Source organism: Salmo trutta, chromosome 28, assembly GCF_901001165.1.
Source record: "Salmo trutta chromosome 28, fSalTru1.1, whole genome shotgun sequence".
NCBI classification, from domain to species: Eukaryota; Metazoa; Chordata; class Actinopteri; order Salmoniformes; family Salmonidae; genus Salmo; species Salmo trutta.
In genome coordinates, this window is record NC_042984.1 from 23,470,582 (window position 1) to 23,485,981 (window position 15,400).

Below are 15,400 nucleotides of genomic sequence, written 5' to 3' on the forward strand. Positions count from 1 at the left end.
AAGATGGGCTTGGGTTAAGGTGATGGTTAGAGGGGAGGAACAGAGGCAGGCCTTATTAGAGAGGGGATGTCTGAGGCCAGAGCGGAGCCAGTGAGGTGGCGTCTGGGGAGGGGAGCGCGTGAGGCTAGGAGGAGGCTGGGAGGCGCCCACCATCGTCCCTGTCTCGGATAATGAGTTGAGATTGCCTGATCCGTCTCCACGCTCCGCTGGATTCTCAAGTAATTTACAGAGAGAGAGATGCCCTGACTTTGATGGTGATAGATGTTTTGAGCTTTCCTGCATTTAGCACAAAAGAAAAAGGTTGGAGGGAGAAAGAGAGAGAGAAAGAGACAGGGAGCGATGAGAATGCGCTGGTTAGGGTAGCGTGTCTGATGCCGGATTGATGTTGCAGTACGACCAGGGTCGGTTTTAGACCTCAGAAACTTTTAATGCTGTTTTCTCCCTGTGCGCTCCCTTCCATGTAGCCCAGACTTGGCATAGACCGCCAATGGAGGCTTTTGTGTTCAAGTCTGGGCATTATTCCCAAAGCCCCACTGTCAGACTTGGGAAGGAGTGAGTGAACCTTCAACCCTCCCTCTGGCTCCACCTGTCCTGCAGCAGTTTACACCTCCAGCCTGTGTTGAATGTTGAATGTGTTGGACTGCTTCATGCAGACTTTCCCTTTAGGGTAAATGCTCCAGTGTCTATTGCCCACCCCAAATGTATTAGGTACAGTTGAAGTTGGAAGTTTACATACACGTTAGCCAAATACATTTAAACTCAGTTTTTCACAATTCCCGACATTTAATCCTAGTAAAAATTCCCTGTCTTAGGTCAGTTAGGATCAGCACTTTATTTTAAGAATGTGAAATGTCAGAATAATAGTAGAGAGAATGATTTATTTCAGCTTTTATTTCTTTCATCACATTCCCAGTGGGTCAGAAGTTTACATACACTCAATTAGTATTTGGTAGCATTGCCTTTTAAATTGTTTAACTTGGGTCAAATGTTTCTGGTAGCCTTCCACAAGCTTCCCACAATAAGTTGGGTGCATTTTGGCCCATTCCTCCTGACAGAGCTGGTGTAACTGAGTCAGGTTTGTAGGCCTCCTTGCTCGCACATGCTTTTTCAGTTCTGCCCACAAATGTTCTATAGGATTGAGGTCAGGGCTTTGTGATGGCCACTCCAATTTCTTGACTTACCTGTCCTTAAGCCATTTTGCCACAACTTTGGAAGTATGCTTGGGGTCATTGTCCATTTGGAAGACCCATTTGCGACCAAGCTTTAACTTCCTGACGGATGTCTTGAGATGTTGCTTCAATATATCCACATAATTGTCCTACCTCATGATTCCATCTATTTTGTGAAGTGCACCAGGCCCTCCTGCAGCAAAGCACCCCCACAACATGATACTGCCACCCCCGTGCCTCACGGTTGGGAGGGTGTTCTTCGGCTTGCAAGCATCCCCCTTTTTCCTCCAAACATAACGATGGTCATTATGGCCAAACAGTTCAATTTTTGTTTCATCAGCCCAGAGGACATTTCTCCAAAAAGTACGATCTTTGTCCCCATGTGCAGTTGCAAACCGTAGTCTAGCTTTTTTATGGCGGTTTTGGAGCAGTGGCTTCTTCCTTGCTGAGCGGCCTTTCAGGTTATGTCGATATAGGACTCGCTTTACTGTGGATATAGATACTTTTGTACCTGTTTCCTCCAGCATCTTCACGAGGTCCTGCTGTTGTTCTGGGATCGATTTGCACCAAAGTACGTTCATCTCTAGGAGACAGAACGCGTCTCCTTCCTGAGCGGTATGATGGCTGCGTGGTCCCATGGTGTTTATACTTGCATACTATTGTTTGTACAGATGAACGTGGTACCTTCAGGCATTTGGAAGTTGCTCCCAAGGATGAACCAAACTTGTGGAGGTCCACAATTTTTTTCTGAGGTCTTGGCTGATTTCTTTTGATTTTCCCATGATGTCAAGCAAAGAGGCACGGAGTTTGAAGGTAGGCCTTGAAATACATCCAGGGGTACACCTCCAATTGACTGAAATGATGTCAATTAGCCTATCAGAAGCTTCTAAAGCCATGACATAATTTTCTGGAATTTTCCAAGCTGTTCAAAGGCACAGTCAACTTAGCTTATGTAAACTTCTGACCCACTGGAATTGTCATACAGTGAATTATAAGTGAAATAATCTGTCTGTAAACAATTGTTGGAAAAATGACTTGTGTCATGCTTGTGTCATGCACAAAGTAGATGTCCCTATCGACTTGCCAAAACTATAGTTTGTTGACAAGAAATGTGTGGAGTGGTTGAAAAACTTGTTTTAATGACTCCAATCTAAGTGTATGTAAACTTCCCACTTCAACTGTATATCCAGCCAGCCGCTACTTCAACTGTATATTTGTGCATCTTTTTCCAGAAGCTAATGTACCCACATGGAGTGATATTCACCACCTTTTATGTTTTATGGAACTGCAGTTATTTTGTTTACAGTGGGTCCCAAACTGTGGGTCGCTGGATGTCATTTAGTAATTTCATTATTATACATTACATTTCTTAAGATCGGTCACGGGAAAATCTATCATCGGTTAAATGTTTTCAATCAGAAGTTTTTATAAATCAATTCTTTACTTATTCTTTTGGTCTAGGTATGTTTTCATTGGTGGTTCATGAAGCAAAACGTTTGCGAACTCCTGGCCAATAGGACAGTCTGTATTTGTTACTGAGGTTGTGTCTGCCTTTTTCTAATGGTGTGCTGCTCAGTTCTGACCTGTCCCTGTGCTGTACTGAAGCTGCCACCTCATGTCTTAACCGACCTGAGCTCCTGATGTTGACAATTCTGCAGCCTCAGCTCTCTGATTGGCTGCCCTGCGCTGTTGTCGATGCGGCAAGTTTATTTTCATTTCAGGCCCTGGGGTTACCATCTTCTCCCCTGCCTGTCATAGGTCTCTGAGACACACAAGCTCCTCTGCCAGCGCTACTCTAATCCTGTCAGCCTCACAAACACACTCACTCACTTTCTCTCTAGTGCGCACACGCACGCATCCAAACCTGCTCCTCGCCATCAGCCGTCAGCTCCACTGTCCATCAGGACACACTTTGTAGATTTACTGAGTGCATTATGTTCGATCCACTCAGTCCGTTGGCAAGGGCAGAATATTCCCAGCAGCTTGGTTAACTACCCAAGCTGTTGGACCCTTCCTGGTTTATGGAAGTAGAGAGACCGCAACAGCAGGCCGGCAGGTCAACCACCAGTGGTATCTATCTGCTTTGTAGCCTTGGGCGGGCCCCAGTGATCGAGGGCTGTTAATAACATGATTAATGGGAGTGTATGCTGTGTCTGAGTCTTTAATGATGTGTGAACAGATCAAGTCAAGGCAAATGAACTCTGTATTTCCCCAGGATGACGTAAGTATGGTTCTACAGTAGATCTGAGGGAGCTGAGGATTTTTAATCAGACAACCAAAGTTCAAGTGAGGAAAAACCTATTGATCTATGTTTTAGATTGAACTTCTGCTGCAGGGCAGATATTACACTGTTAACACCCTGTCAACAGAGAGATGAGAATAAATATAGGAATAAAAACAACAGATAAGAAATAAAGGGGAGAGGTAAGAAACAGAGCGGGAAAGAGAATAAATATATGGACTAGGTCTCTTAAGGCAGGAGATGGAGGAGCTGGGAGTGAGAGAGAGTAGTGCTATTTAAGGAGGTGAAGAGAGATGGACAGCAGAGGGACGCGGAGAGGAGAGGGATGCCAGTCCAGGTCCCTCATCACTCAGTCTTAATGAAGAGCAATGTGTTCCTGGCTGCACAGGGCCTATACAGACCGCAGGCTTCTGTCCAACCAGACTGTCACACTGCAGTAATCACTGCTCCACACACAGCTGAATATGGACCAGACTAGTAGCTACACTTCTATAGCTGAATCCAGATAAGTAACTACAATTCTACAGCCAAAGCCTAATCAACTAATCATCAATACTCTTCACATACAGTATGTTAGAACTTTCAGATGTATGTCTAAATTCACACCAGTAAAACTTTTGCCAGATGCAAAACTTCAAGAGCATAAGTAGGACAACAAGACAAGTTGTACAACAAAGTTTCCCTGTCTAGTGGCACTATACTTTCTTCACTTAGTTTTATTTCAGTCTTCTTTGGCAATTACATAGGTTAGTGTTCCATCCATGTGTAGGGTGAAGAGGCTGTCCCAGCTCTATGACCTCTTGTGATTCAGGCAGTGTCCAGTGAAGAGTGTGACAGTGGTGACAGCCAGACCATCGCCCTGTGAGAGAGAGCCAGTCCAGTGTGTTAGACTGAAGAGCCCCCTCTCTGCTCTCTGTGGCCCTCAGCAGAGCCTCATTAAAGAGGCAGGAGCCAGGCTGGGGAGGGACTGGCCCTAATCACTAGTTATCTATCTGACTGCAGCCCAGAACACACAGCAACACACACGGTAGAGGCATAGTCAAGCAGGCCTGCAGTGGAGAATCATTCCAATTATTTCAATGTGAATCCCCAGCGCGGCGAGCACACTAGTGTGTGAAGTCAAACACGGCAGTCGGAGGTTGGAAACTTTGGCCTCGCTCTCTCCACTCGTGTGCTGAGAGAGAGAGCGAGCGAGAGAGAGATGTTGTATAAGGGGCAGGAGCTGTAATTGTGTTTTTCTGTTTGTGTTTGACCTCCCTGTATATCTCTCTTTTATGTTTCTTCCTCGTTCTTTCTTTCACACTCCTTCACAGTGGATTCACTGGTTTAATTTTCTTATTGTCTGAGGTGTCGTCATAAAAAGCTTTTCCCTCCTTTCAGACATGAATTGATCCAGGCTCGGAGAAGCAGCCAATCAGATCCAAGACCATTATCTCTCTGGCGTCACCTTGCTATTCGGCACATTGTTTTCAGACAACACAACATGCAATAACGACGGCACACTTGACTAGTGTATAGTACGGCGCATCGGGGGAAAATTTGTTTCCAATTTAGTCCAACAATTGTAAAGGTTTATGTAATGTGTGTTTTATAATGCTAGTTTGGTTTCAGGGCCTAAGTATTGTTCAAGGAAAGGGTATACTGGAACATCTCTGTTATAATGGTATTCTAGAGCAAGGCAAGTCACAATCACGTTTTTCTTCCACAGACAAAAACAGTGAGGTAAATGTACAAGTGGATCGATTTGTTTTCTCCATCACAATACAAGACGTTGTGCGCATCTCTGCCTGTTTGGAGTAAAAACGATCAATGTATCTCTGAAGTCACTAAAGTCTTCCAACTTAAAACCCAGCCTCTTCATTTGGTTCATAACCCGTGTCGTGTCTTTGGCGTCATTAAAAGTGAAGACTGTTATTTTATCAAATCAATTTTCTGTAATTATTATTACGTGATTAAACTAATCATGTAAATGCAATTAACTAGGAAGTCGGGGCAACACGGAAAATCTTCAGATTACAAAGTTATAATTTTCCTAAAATAACTCTTCAGATATTTTAATATCTGATCAATTAGTCTTCTAATTAATGAATAATTCTTTACCTCACGTCAGTCTCATTCCAAACGTTGTAAATTGTTGGTTATCTGCACGAACCCAGCCTAAACTATGAATCATCCATACACCAGTTGGCTTAATCATTATTTACTAACTAAGTAAATAATCACAGAAATGCATAACAAACAAACAGTAGATATTGGTTACTAACAATGATAGGGAAGATCCCCTAGTGGGCTAAACCGATATGACGGCTTGGTGGACAAAGGAAAGGGTTGTGAACTGAGAGAGCTGGAAAGACAAAATGGATCACTACACACAGTGGATAATTATATTCATTGAAATGCTAATCCTTTGCACATGAACGCTCGCTCATTCGGGAATAATTGCAATCAATATATTTACGCCATTATGTAGTTGTTGTCTTCTCTGTTGGAATCATCGGTCAGTTCATCAGAGAGTCTCTGGCTACTCATGATGGCGGCTCCTGATAGTGTCTTTTGTAATAAATACGTCAGGCGTCCATGGTTCTTAGAGTAGATGTTTCGGCGGTTGTCGGTATTCACATCCCAGGTTTACATCATTTCTAGCTGCAGACTAGTAATTAGTATCTAAGATTTGCTCTTATTCTGTAGGGATCGATAGTCTCAGAGTTGAACCATTTCCAGCCGTGTAGCCAATGCTCCACGTAGTATAGTTTTCTAGTTTTGGTGTTCAAACCTGAACCACCTCAGCTTACACCGAGGTATGCGTGGTCTGAGAGGTTCATCTCACTCTGGAGATTCGTCCACGTCGATCAGTGTTCTCGCACTAGATTTACTACCTTTCCAGCTGCAGTCTGTTAGGCTGTCATCTAGGACTCACTTCTTCTTGGGTGATCAATAGTTCAGAGTTCATACCATTTCATGTGTAGCGCAAGATCTCACGTTTCCTGGCCTGTAGGGTTGAAATTAGAATTAGCCCTTTTTAAACGTGAGGACAAGTCCTCCCGTATTTGGAATTTAGGTGACTTTGGGTCACGGGGGCTTTTATATTTATTTAGAAAAGGGGTTGGTTCATAATTTACAACCAATACCTATTCACCTGACAGTTAAACTTTACAATGAAGGCAAATTCTCTCATTTTAAAAGGTTAACATCACAATACATCATTTCACAAGTAGTTTCATCTTAACTCATTCATTTTATACAATAATTAGATGCAAGCCTCATAAATGAGGAACCTGTATAAACAGAGTTATGGTAATGTGGCTGTATTGTCTTTCATGAGGTCACAAACATGAAACAAAACGGATTGGGTCGTAGCTGGCTTCTCCACCGAACGTTTACACATTTTCCAAAATATGGATATTGTTCAATTCTCAAATTCTGGAATGTAGTAGAATTTGGCAGGAGTTCCTTTGTTCTACTGTGAAACACTCTCTCTCCATACTGCATGGCCAGGGAGAGTCTCTTCATGGAATTTATGATGTGGGGGTTAAGTTATAAAACTGCCCCCCCTCCTAACAGGAAGGGCTAGGGTCATGACACCTGCCCCCATCACAATCACAATGTTAACCTCTTCACCCAGCCACTGATGTAAAGTGTCTCCCCTGCCGTTCATGAAAGAGTCTGTCTTTTGTTTTTCTGTACTGTAATTTGCTGGGCCTGTTAGGCTGTGCAATACAGTAGCACTACTATAATGGGAATTATAAGCACTGATTTTTGCACTCTGTTTTGTCGCTATGGATTATTCAAAATGTTCTGCTTGGCGTTGTGAGATTACATTTACTGGTGACAGAGAGGGTGTGTTGGTTCTCTGTTTCTTTATCTCCTTCTCTTCTTTCAGTCTCCGTCTTTCTCATTTCTCACTCTGTTTCTTTCGCTTTCTCAGCCCACATTAATTTATTCAGCTTCACCTCACCTGCCCATTAGCTGCTAAGCCCCTTGTTATGACCAGAGAAAGCCCCCCGTCTCATATACTGTACGGTCTTCCCAACCTCTAGTACTGTCAAGCTGGCACACGCAGTGCATTTGGAAAGTATTCAGACCCCTTCCCCTTTTCCACATTTTGTTACGTTACAGCCTTATTCTAAAATGGATTAAATAAATTTTTTTCCTCATCAATCTTTCTTTTATTTAACCTTTATTTAACGAGGCAAGTCAGTTAAGAACACATTTTTATTTACAATGACGTCCTACCGGGGAACAGTGGGTTAACTGCCTTGTTCAGGGGTTAGAAAGACAGATTTTACCTTGTCAGCTCGGAGATTCGACCCAGCAACCATTCGGTTACTGGCCCAATGCTCTAACCACTAGTCTACCTAGTGGTTATACCCCATAATGACAAAGTGAAAACAAGTTTTTAGAAATACTTGCAAATGTATTCAAAATAAAAAACAGAAATACCTTATTTACATAAGTATTCAGACCCTTTGCTATGAGATTCGAAATTGAGCTCAGGTGCATCCTGTTTGCATTGATCATCTTTGAGATGTTTCTACAACTTGATTGGAGTCCACCTGTGGTAAATTCAATTGATTGGACATGATTTGGAAAGGCACACACCTGTCTATATAAGGTCCCACAGTTGACAGTACATGTCAGAGCAAAAACCAAGCCATGACTTTGAAGGAATTATCCATAGAGCTCCAAGACAGGATTGTGTCGAGGCACAGATCTGGGGAAGGGTACCTAAAAATGTCTGCACCATTGAAAGTCCCCAAGAACACAGTGGTCTCCATCATTCTTAAATGGAAGAAGTTTGGAACCACCAAGACTCTTCCTGAAGCTGGCCGCCCGGCCAAACTGAGCAATCGAGGGAGAAGGGCCTTAGTCATGGAGGTGACAAAAACCTTATGGCCACTCTGACAGAGCTCCAGAATTCTTCTGTGGAGATGGGAGAACCTTCCAGAAGGACAACCATCTCTGCAGCACTCCACCAATCTGCCTTTATGGTAGATTGACTAGACGGAAGCCACTCCTCAGTAAAAGGCACATGACAGCCTGCTTGGAGTTTGCCAAAAGGTCTGATGAAACCAAGTTTGAACTCTTTGGCCTGAATGCCAAGCGTCACGTCTGGAGGAAACCTGTCACCATCGCTACGGTGAAGCATGGTGGTGGCAGCATCATGCTGTGGGGATGTTTTTCAGCGGCAAGGACTGGGAGACTAGTCAGGATCAAGGGAAAGGTTAACAGAGCAAAGTATAGCGAGGTCTTTGATGAAATCCTGCTCCAGAGAGCTCAGAACCTCAGACTGGGGTGAAGCTTCACCTTCCAACAGGACAACGACCCTAAGCACACAGCCAAGACGACGCAGGTGGCTTCGGGATAAGTCTCTGAATGTCCTTGAGTTGCCCAGACTTAAACCCGATCGAACATCTCTGGAGAGACCTGAAAATAGTTGTGCCGCGACGATCCCCATCCAACCTGACAGAGCTTGAGAGGATCTGCAGAGAAGAATGGGAGAAACTCTCCAAATACAGGTGTGCCAAGCTTGTAGCATCATACCCAAGAAGACTCAAGGCTGTAATCGCTGCCAAAGGTGCTTCAACAAACTATTTTTGCTTTATTTATTTTTAACCTTTATTTAACTTGGCAAGTCAGTTAAGAACAAATTCTTATTTACAATGACAGCCTTCCGGGGAACAGTGGGTTAACTGCCTTGTTCAGGGGCAGAACAAAAAAATGTTTTGCTTTGTTATTGTGTGTAGATTAGTGTGGAACAAAAACAATTTAATCAATTTTAGAATAAGGCTGTAACGTAACAAAACATGGAAAATGTCAAGGTTCTGAATACTTTCCAAATGCCTTCCAGAATACATTGACGATTGATAAAGCTATATCTCACCTCTTGAGTAGTTTCTACCACGGTTCAGCAAAGTGGTCTAGCATTAACAGTGATGCGTTAAACGTTGTCTTGCTCTACCCCTTCCCCTCTCTCTCTTTCCCTTTTCTATCCTCCATCTCTTTTGTTGTTTCACTGAGTGCTATCGAACAGCACATCAAGATGAATCCAAAGCCACCATTTTGGGCTTTCATTAGCGCTGTGGCCCAGGCGGCAGCGTCAACACAAAGATTTCAAACATCCATCAGTAGAGGGATGTACACAATGGGCTCCAGGGGTTGCTGGCTGACCTTTCCACAGAGCCTCTCCTCTTGCGCCACCAGCCTCACTCTTTCTCTGTCTCTCACTCTCTCTGTGTGATAGATCAGATCATAACTCAGGTCCAGGGCCCACGTATTGTGGAGTTGAAAGCCACCTCAAACGCTGAACAATCGGCATACAGGCTTTTCTGTAGCGCATTTCCCAGAACGCCTGGGGTTGGGCCCTGTTTTATCCCCGTGGGTGAAAGGCTGTGTAAGGCCCCCAGCTGAGATAAATGTACAGCCTGCCTGGGGGGGGGGGGGGTTCGATTGGCTTTGTTAAACAAGGCCAAACTACATAACCAAACTAAAGCACCAAACGCCTGGCCGCTCTGCATCCACCTGGCCACTTTGGCTCACTGGCCCTCACATCACAATGCAATCCAATTTCCTCTTTGTACCTTCAAATAATTTCTCCCCTTTTCTAAAATGTTTTAATAAAATAAATGTGTTGGTTGTTTTTTGTGGCATCCTGACTTCCCCATTCAAGGCTGGGTTGATGTGCTCACTTTCATGTGCAACTTCAAAGCAATTGATCCCTCTCCTCGTCAATACAATCATCAGAAATAATACATGGAAAATAGTAAATAATACATCAGGGGCTAGGAGCAGTTATCTCTCCACACAGGAAAGCTCTTAGTGGGAAAACAGGCACTTGCATCACATCTCTGGAAAAAAATGTCCTTGCCTGCCTGTCTCTGTGGTGGAGTGGAGGTTATCGCCCAGGAATTCCAATTGCCTGCCAGTCATCAGATAAGATGAATTTCCAATTGAGCTAAGCCTTGGCCATGGAGAAAGGACGAGTGCTCAGTTCCTTTCCTTTATGCCCCAAAACTATCTGAGCAGAAAATAAATGCCACTGCCACTGCCATGGAGGAATCAGGCTTGTATAACTTGCCTCTCAGATGGAATGTTGTCACCAGATGGTTGAGATGTGTTCCTGGCTTTAAAAATGGACTGCTTTCTAAATTCAATGAGTATCGGTGACATACAGCATAAATTCACTTTCCATAAATTAAGTATGGAAGTTACAAAATAATTATTTATTTTTAATTGATAAAGATGAAAGAAAAGAAGAGTCTAATCATCAATAATGTACAGACACTCCTTTTCATTCTCTACCTTCAGCTGGTTAGATGGCTCTGTCTGGACACGCAGGTTAGCCTTTTTTGGCATGAATCTTGTTCTGGAGGCAGCTCTGCATAGTGGTCACTAGCTGGCACAGCCACTAAGTCCTACAATCTGATTTAACCCTAACCTTAACCACACTGCTAACCTTAATGCCTAACCCTAACCATAAATTAAGACCAAAAAACAAATTTTTGTTTTCATAGACTTTTGCAATATAGACAATTTTGACTTTGCAGCTGGCCTATCCAAGGGGAAATCGCTCAGTTCTGCCTCTAGGACACAGAACAGCATCAGACTGATTTGACATCACTCCCAGACACAGTCACAGAGGTCATAGTTCGCATGTACAGTGGCAAGAAAAGGTATGTGAACCCTTTGGAATTACCTGGATTTCTGCCTAAATTGGTCATCAAATTTGATCCAAGTCACAACAATAGACAAACATAGTGTGCTTAAACTAATAACACACAAATTATTGTATTCTTCTTGTCTATATTGAATAGATCATTTTAACATTCACAGTGTAGGTTGGGAAAAGTATGTGAACCCCTAGGCTAATGACTTGTCCAAAAGCTAATTGGAATCATGAGTCCGCTAACCTGGAGTCCAATCAATGAGACGAGATTGGAAATGTTGGTTAGAGCTGCCTTGCCCTGTAAAAAAACACTCACAAAATTTGAGTTTGCTATTCACAAGATGCATTGCCTGATGTGAACCATGCCTCAAAACAAAAGAGATTTCAGAAGACCTAAGATTAAGAATTGTTGACTTGCATAAAGCCGGAAAGGTTTACAAAAGTATCTCTAAAAGCCTTGATGTTCATCAGTCCACGGTAAGACAAATTGAATATAAATGGAGAAAGTTCAGCACTGTTGCTACACTCCCTAGGAATGTCCATCGTGCTAAGATGACTGCAAGAGCACAGCACAGAATGTTCAATGAGGTTAAGAAGAATCCTAGTGTCAGCTAAAGACTTACAGAAATCTCTGGAATATGCTAACATCTCTATTGACGAGTCTACGATACGTAAAACACTAAACAAGAATGGTGTTCATGGGAGGACACCACGGAAGAAGCCACTGCTGTCCAAAAAAAACATTGCTGCACATCTGAAGTTTGCAAAAGTGCACCTGAATGTTCCACAGCGCTACTGGCAAAATATTCTGTGGACAGATGAAACTACAGTTGAGCTGTTTGGAAGGAACACACAATACTATGTGTGGAGGAAAAAAGGGCACAGCACACCAACATAGAAACCTCATCCTAACTGTAAATTATGGTGGAGGGAGCATCATGGTTTTGGGCTGCTTTGCTGCCTCAGGGCCTGGACAGTTTGCTATCATAGACGGAAAAATGAATTCCCAAGTTTATCAAGACATTTTGCAGGATAATGTTAGGCTATCTGTCCGCCAATTGAAGCTCAACAACAGAATGGCCTCAACAGAAGAAAATATGCCTTCTGGAGTGGTCCAGTCAGTGTCCTGACCTCAACCTGATTTTGAGATGCTGTAGCACGACCTCGAGAGCCATTCACACCAGACATCCCAAGAAAATTGTTAAACTGAAACAGTTTTGTAAAGAGGAATGGTCCAAAATTCCTCCTGACCATTGTGCAGGTCTGATCCGCAACTACAGAAAACGTTTGGTTGAGGTTATTGCTGCCAAAGGAGGGTCAACCAGTTATTAAATACAAGGGTTTACATACTTCCCCCACCCTGCACTGTGAATGTTTACACGGTGTGTTCAATAAAGACATGAAAACGTATAATTGTTTGTGTGTTATTAGTTTAAGCAGACTGTGTTTGTCTCTTGTTGTGACCTAGATGAAGATCAGATCAAATTTTATGACCAATTTATGCAGAAATCCAGGAATCTCCAAAGGGTTCACATACTTTTCTTGCCACTGTATGTTCTCTTCTGGGTTGACTTCTCATCACTGTGGTGATTATTTAGAGGTCAGCGGTCAACATGCTGCTGTCGGACCCCAGTGGTCAGAGCTTCCTGCTGAGGAAAACCTCTTAGCTAATCAAGACTGACCCTACAACAGCTCAAACACTACTATAGCTCCCACGAGAGCTATAGGAGAACCTATTACATTTTGAAGGTGTGTGTATGTGCCTGTAAGTGTGTTTAACGGTATTGTGTTGGCTCTGACTGGGGTTAGAGTTAGTCAATAGCTATCCCCCACAGATAAAGTGAAACAAGGGCACACTTGCACAGCCTGTATTCACACTGTGGGAACTTAATTGGCAAGCTCTGCAAGTCTCTCCCTGACACACACACACACACACTTTCCCTGCAGGCAGAGGCGTTGGTTTGTGGCGAGCAGCCACGTACCTCACACTGCTCTGATGGGATGTGTTGAGGTCTTCGTCATGACGTTAGGCGTATTGATTCTGCTGCTCTCTGATTTGGCTGTGTGTCTCGGCAGGCTTCTCAGTGTGTACTACGCTGCAGGTCAATATCACATTCTGCATCCTGCCTGGATCCTGCCTGGCCTGCCAAGGTTCCGAGCGTTGTTCCAGATGAAGCTCTGTAACATGCCGTTATTCCTGCCCCCTCTGCAGCAGCACTTTGCTCTCCATGCTTGGCCCTGTCGGTCTGTTGAGTGTCTGGATGCTTTCAGAGCTCTGGCCAAATGAATACATGAGGATGCAGGAAGTGCTCTATGAATCACCTGGAACCAATTTGTGCACCAAATCTAGTTATGATGCTGTCAGAGCCTACAGTACCCACTGGGCACAGACATCAGTTCACTGTTTAGTTTTGATTTGGTTGAGGTGTCAACTAATGTGAATTCATTGTGAAATCAACCAAAATGTCACCATGTCATTGGATTCACATAGATTTATTTTTTTAATGGTTTGGAAACAACATTGATTTAATTGAACCCGTTTTTGCCCAGTGGGTACATTCTAGAAAAGTTTTTAAAGACTAAGGCAATCACTGACAACCTAATGATTTTTTCCCCCAATTTCTTTCCATCATCCTTGCTTCTTTCTCTGAATGAATGGACAAACTGTGGCTGTACAGTATGCTTTTTTGTTGTTGTCAGAGATGGAGAGGTCTTCTCCAACAGTAATCTATGAGTACTCTCTATGAAAGTGCCAGTGGTTCCGCCCCACCGAGAGAATCACTACAATTACCTGACCTGACCACAGACATCATTCCTGCCGACTTTTGGTGGGTGCTGATTAGAAGAGAAACTCCTCCCCCTAGTCACACATGCTAGCCACACCCCTGACCTTAGCATCACAGCACTAAGGTCAGGGGGTGGGGCAGACATTATCTAATGGACAGGTCTGACAGAGGAGCGGAAATCCTGGTGCTCGCCTTATAAGACCGAAGGGAGCCAGCGGCTTGGTAGACGTTTTGTTAACAATTGAGCTGAAGTGAGTTTGAAGACGTGTGTGTGTGTTGTTGGGCTGTGTATTGATCTGAAGTATTGGTGATTTGACATTGTCCTCTCCTTGTTTTCAGAACCTGCTGGTAAACCATGGATGAAGAGCAGTGGAGAAGGCTGAATGAAACTCATGTCCAGGAACAGATTTACTGCAGCACAAGACTGGCACTTCCAAACTTCTCGCTGATTCATATTTAGGGGCAAAGAGCTGCTTTGGTGTTAGCATAATGCCTTTTATACATTGTTTTAATCATTTTATCTTCATTTTGAAGTTGCACTACGTAGACGCTACTGTACATTTTTACAGGGTAAAATAGATATTTGAAAGAGGACTGACTGAAGATGGTTTTAAGTTGTATTTTTTAACAATATACTCAGGACTTCCTGACCATTTATCAGGTTTCTATCATATCCATTCCATTATTTCATCAATTAAACCATATCCCTATGCTGATGTCTGTCTGCTTCTTGGTTTGGCTATAGCTTGGAAGTGGCTATATTGAACCACTTTCTTCTGTTTCTTTGTAAAACTCAGAACGCACGTAGAAAGCAACACATTTCTTCATGGTCATTCATTCTCTTGACATTTATTCTCGTTCTGTTTCTTGGCGTTTATTCTCATTCTCTTTCTTAATATTTATTCTCGTTCTGTTTCTTGACATTTATTCTGTTCCTTGGCGTTTTATTCATAGAGAAAACATGTCATTCTGGGATAGATGTGTTTTGGGGGTTGCCATGGCAACAGGAGAGTGAGGGTGGGTAGTAGACGATAACCCTGGTGTCTGTTGGAAAGACCAGCTCATACAGATGTTTGAGCTGCCTGTGAGCATGTTATCCAGCCCACCAGAGACGCTCTCCTCTCTATTCAAAGGCGAAAACATCAAGGCAGTTTAATTTTGGTATGACAGAGATGAGACGTGGTCATGAGGTAAGTGGTGTTACGCCTCACCAGTCGTTTAAACAACTGGAAAGTGCCTCAACCCCGGAAGCACCCATCCCCACGTGGCTGTCATCACAAAGATCAAGTGGTGTTTCCTATTGGCCCAATTCATTAAAGCACTGCTAAGAGTCACTTCAGAGAGGAATACTGTCTGTATTCCTAGGAGAGGAGGCTGTGGCTGTGATTGATCTCAGAGCAGGGGGTTTTTCACGTCAAGCCGTGGTGACAGAATTTGTAGCCTGACATGCAGGGGTGGATGGGTGTATAACAGACGCAGCACAGGACGACGGAGCCTCAGTAATCATTCTGCCATGCGTCTCTCATGAGGAGCGCTGCCT

The 15,400-nt window shown here is 43.4% G+C and overlaps 1 protein-coding gene across 2 annotated transcripts in view; it reads left to right on the top strand.

The window, feature by feature from the left end:
* chchd6a (coiled-coil-helix-coiled-coil-helix domain containing 6a) overlaps window positions 1-14,576 on the top strand; it is a 74,404-nt gene extending 59,828 nt beyond the window's left edge. For both annotated transcript variants that reach the window (XM_029719266.1, XM_029719267.1), the window contains one exon: window positions 14,200-14,576. In XM_029719266.1, coding sequence (XP_029575126.1) covers window positions 14,200-14,223 — 24 coding nt within the window. In that variant the 3' untranslated portion in view covers window positions 14,224-14,576. The remainder of the gene's footprint in view (window positions 1-14,199) is intronic.
* The last annotated feature ends 824 nt before the right edge of the window (window positions 14,577-15,400 follow it).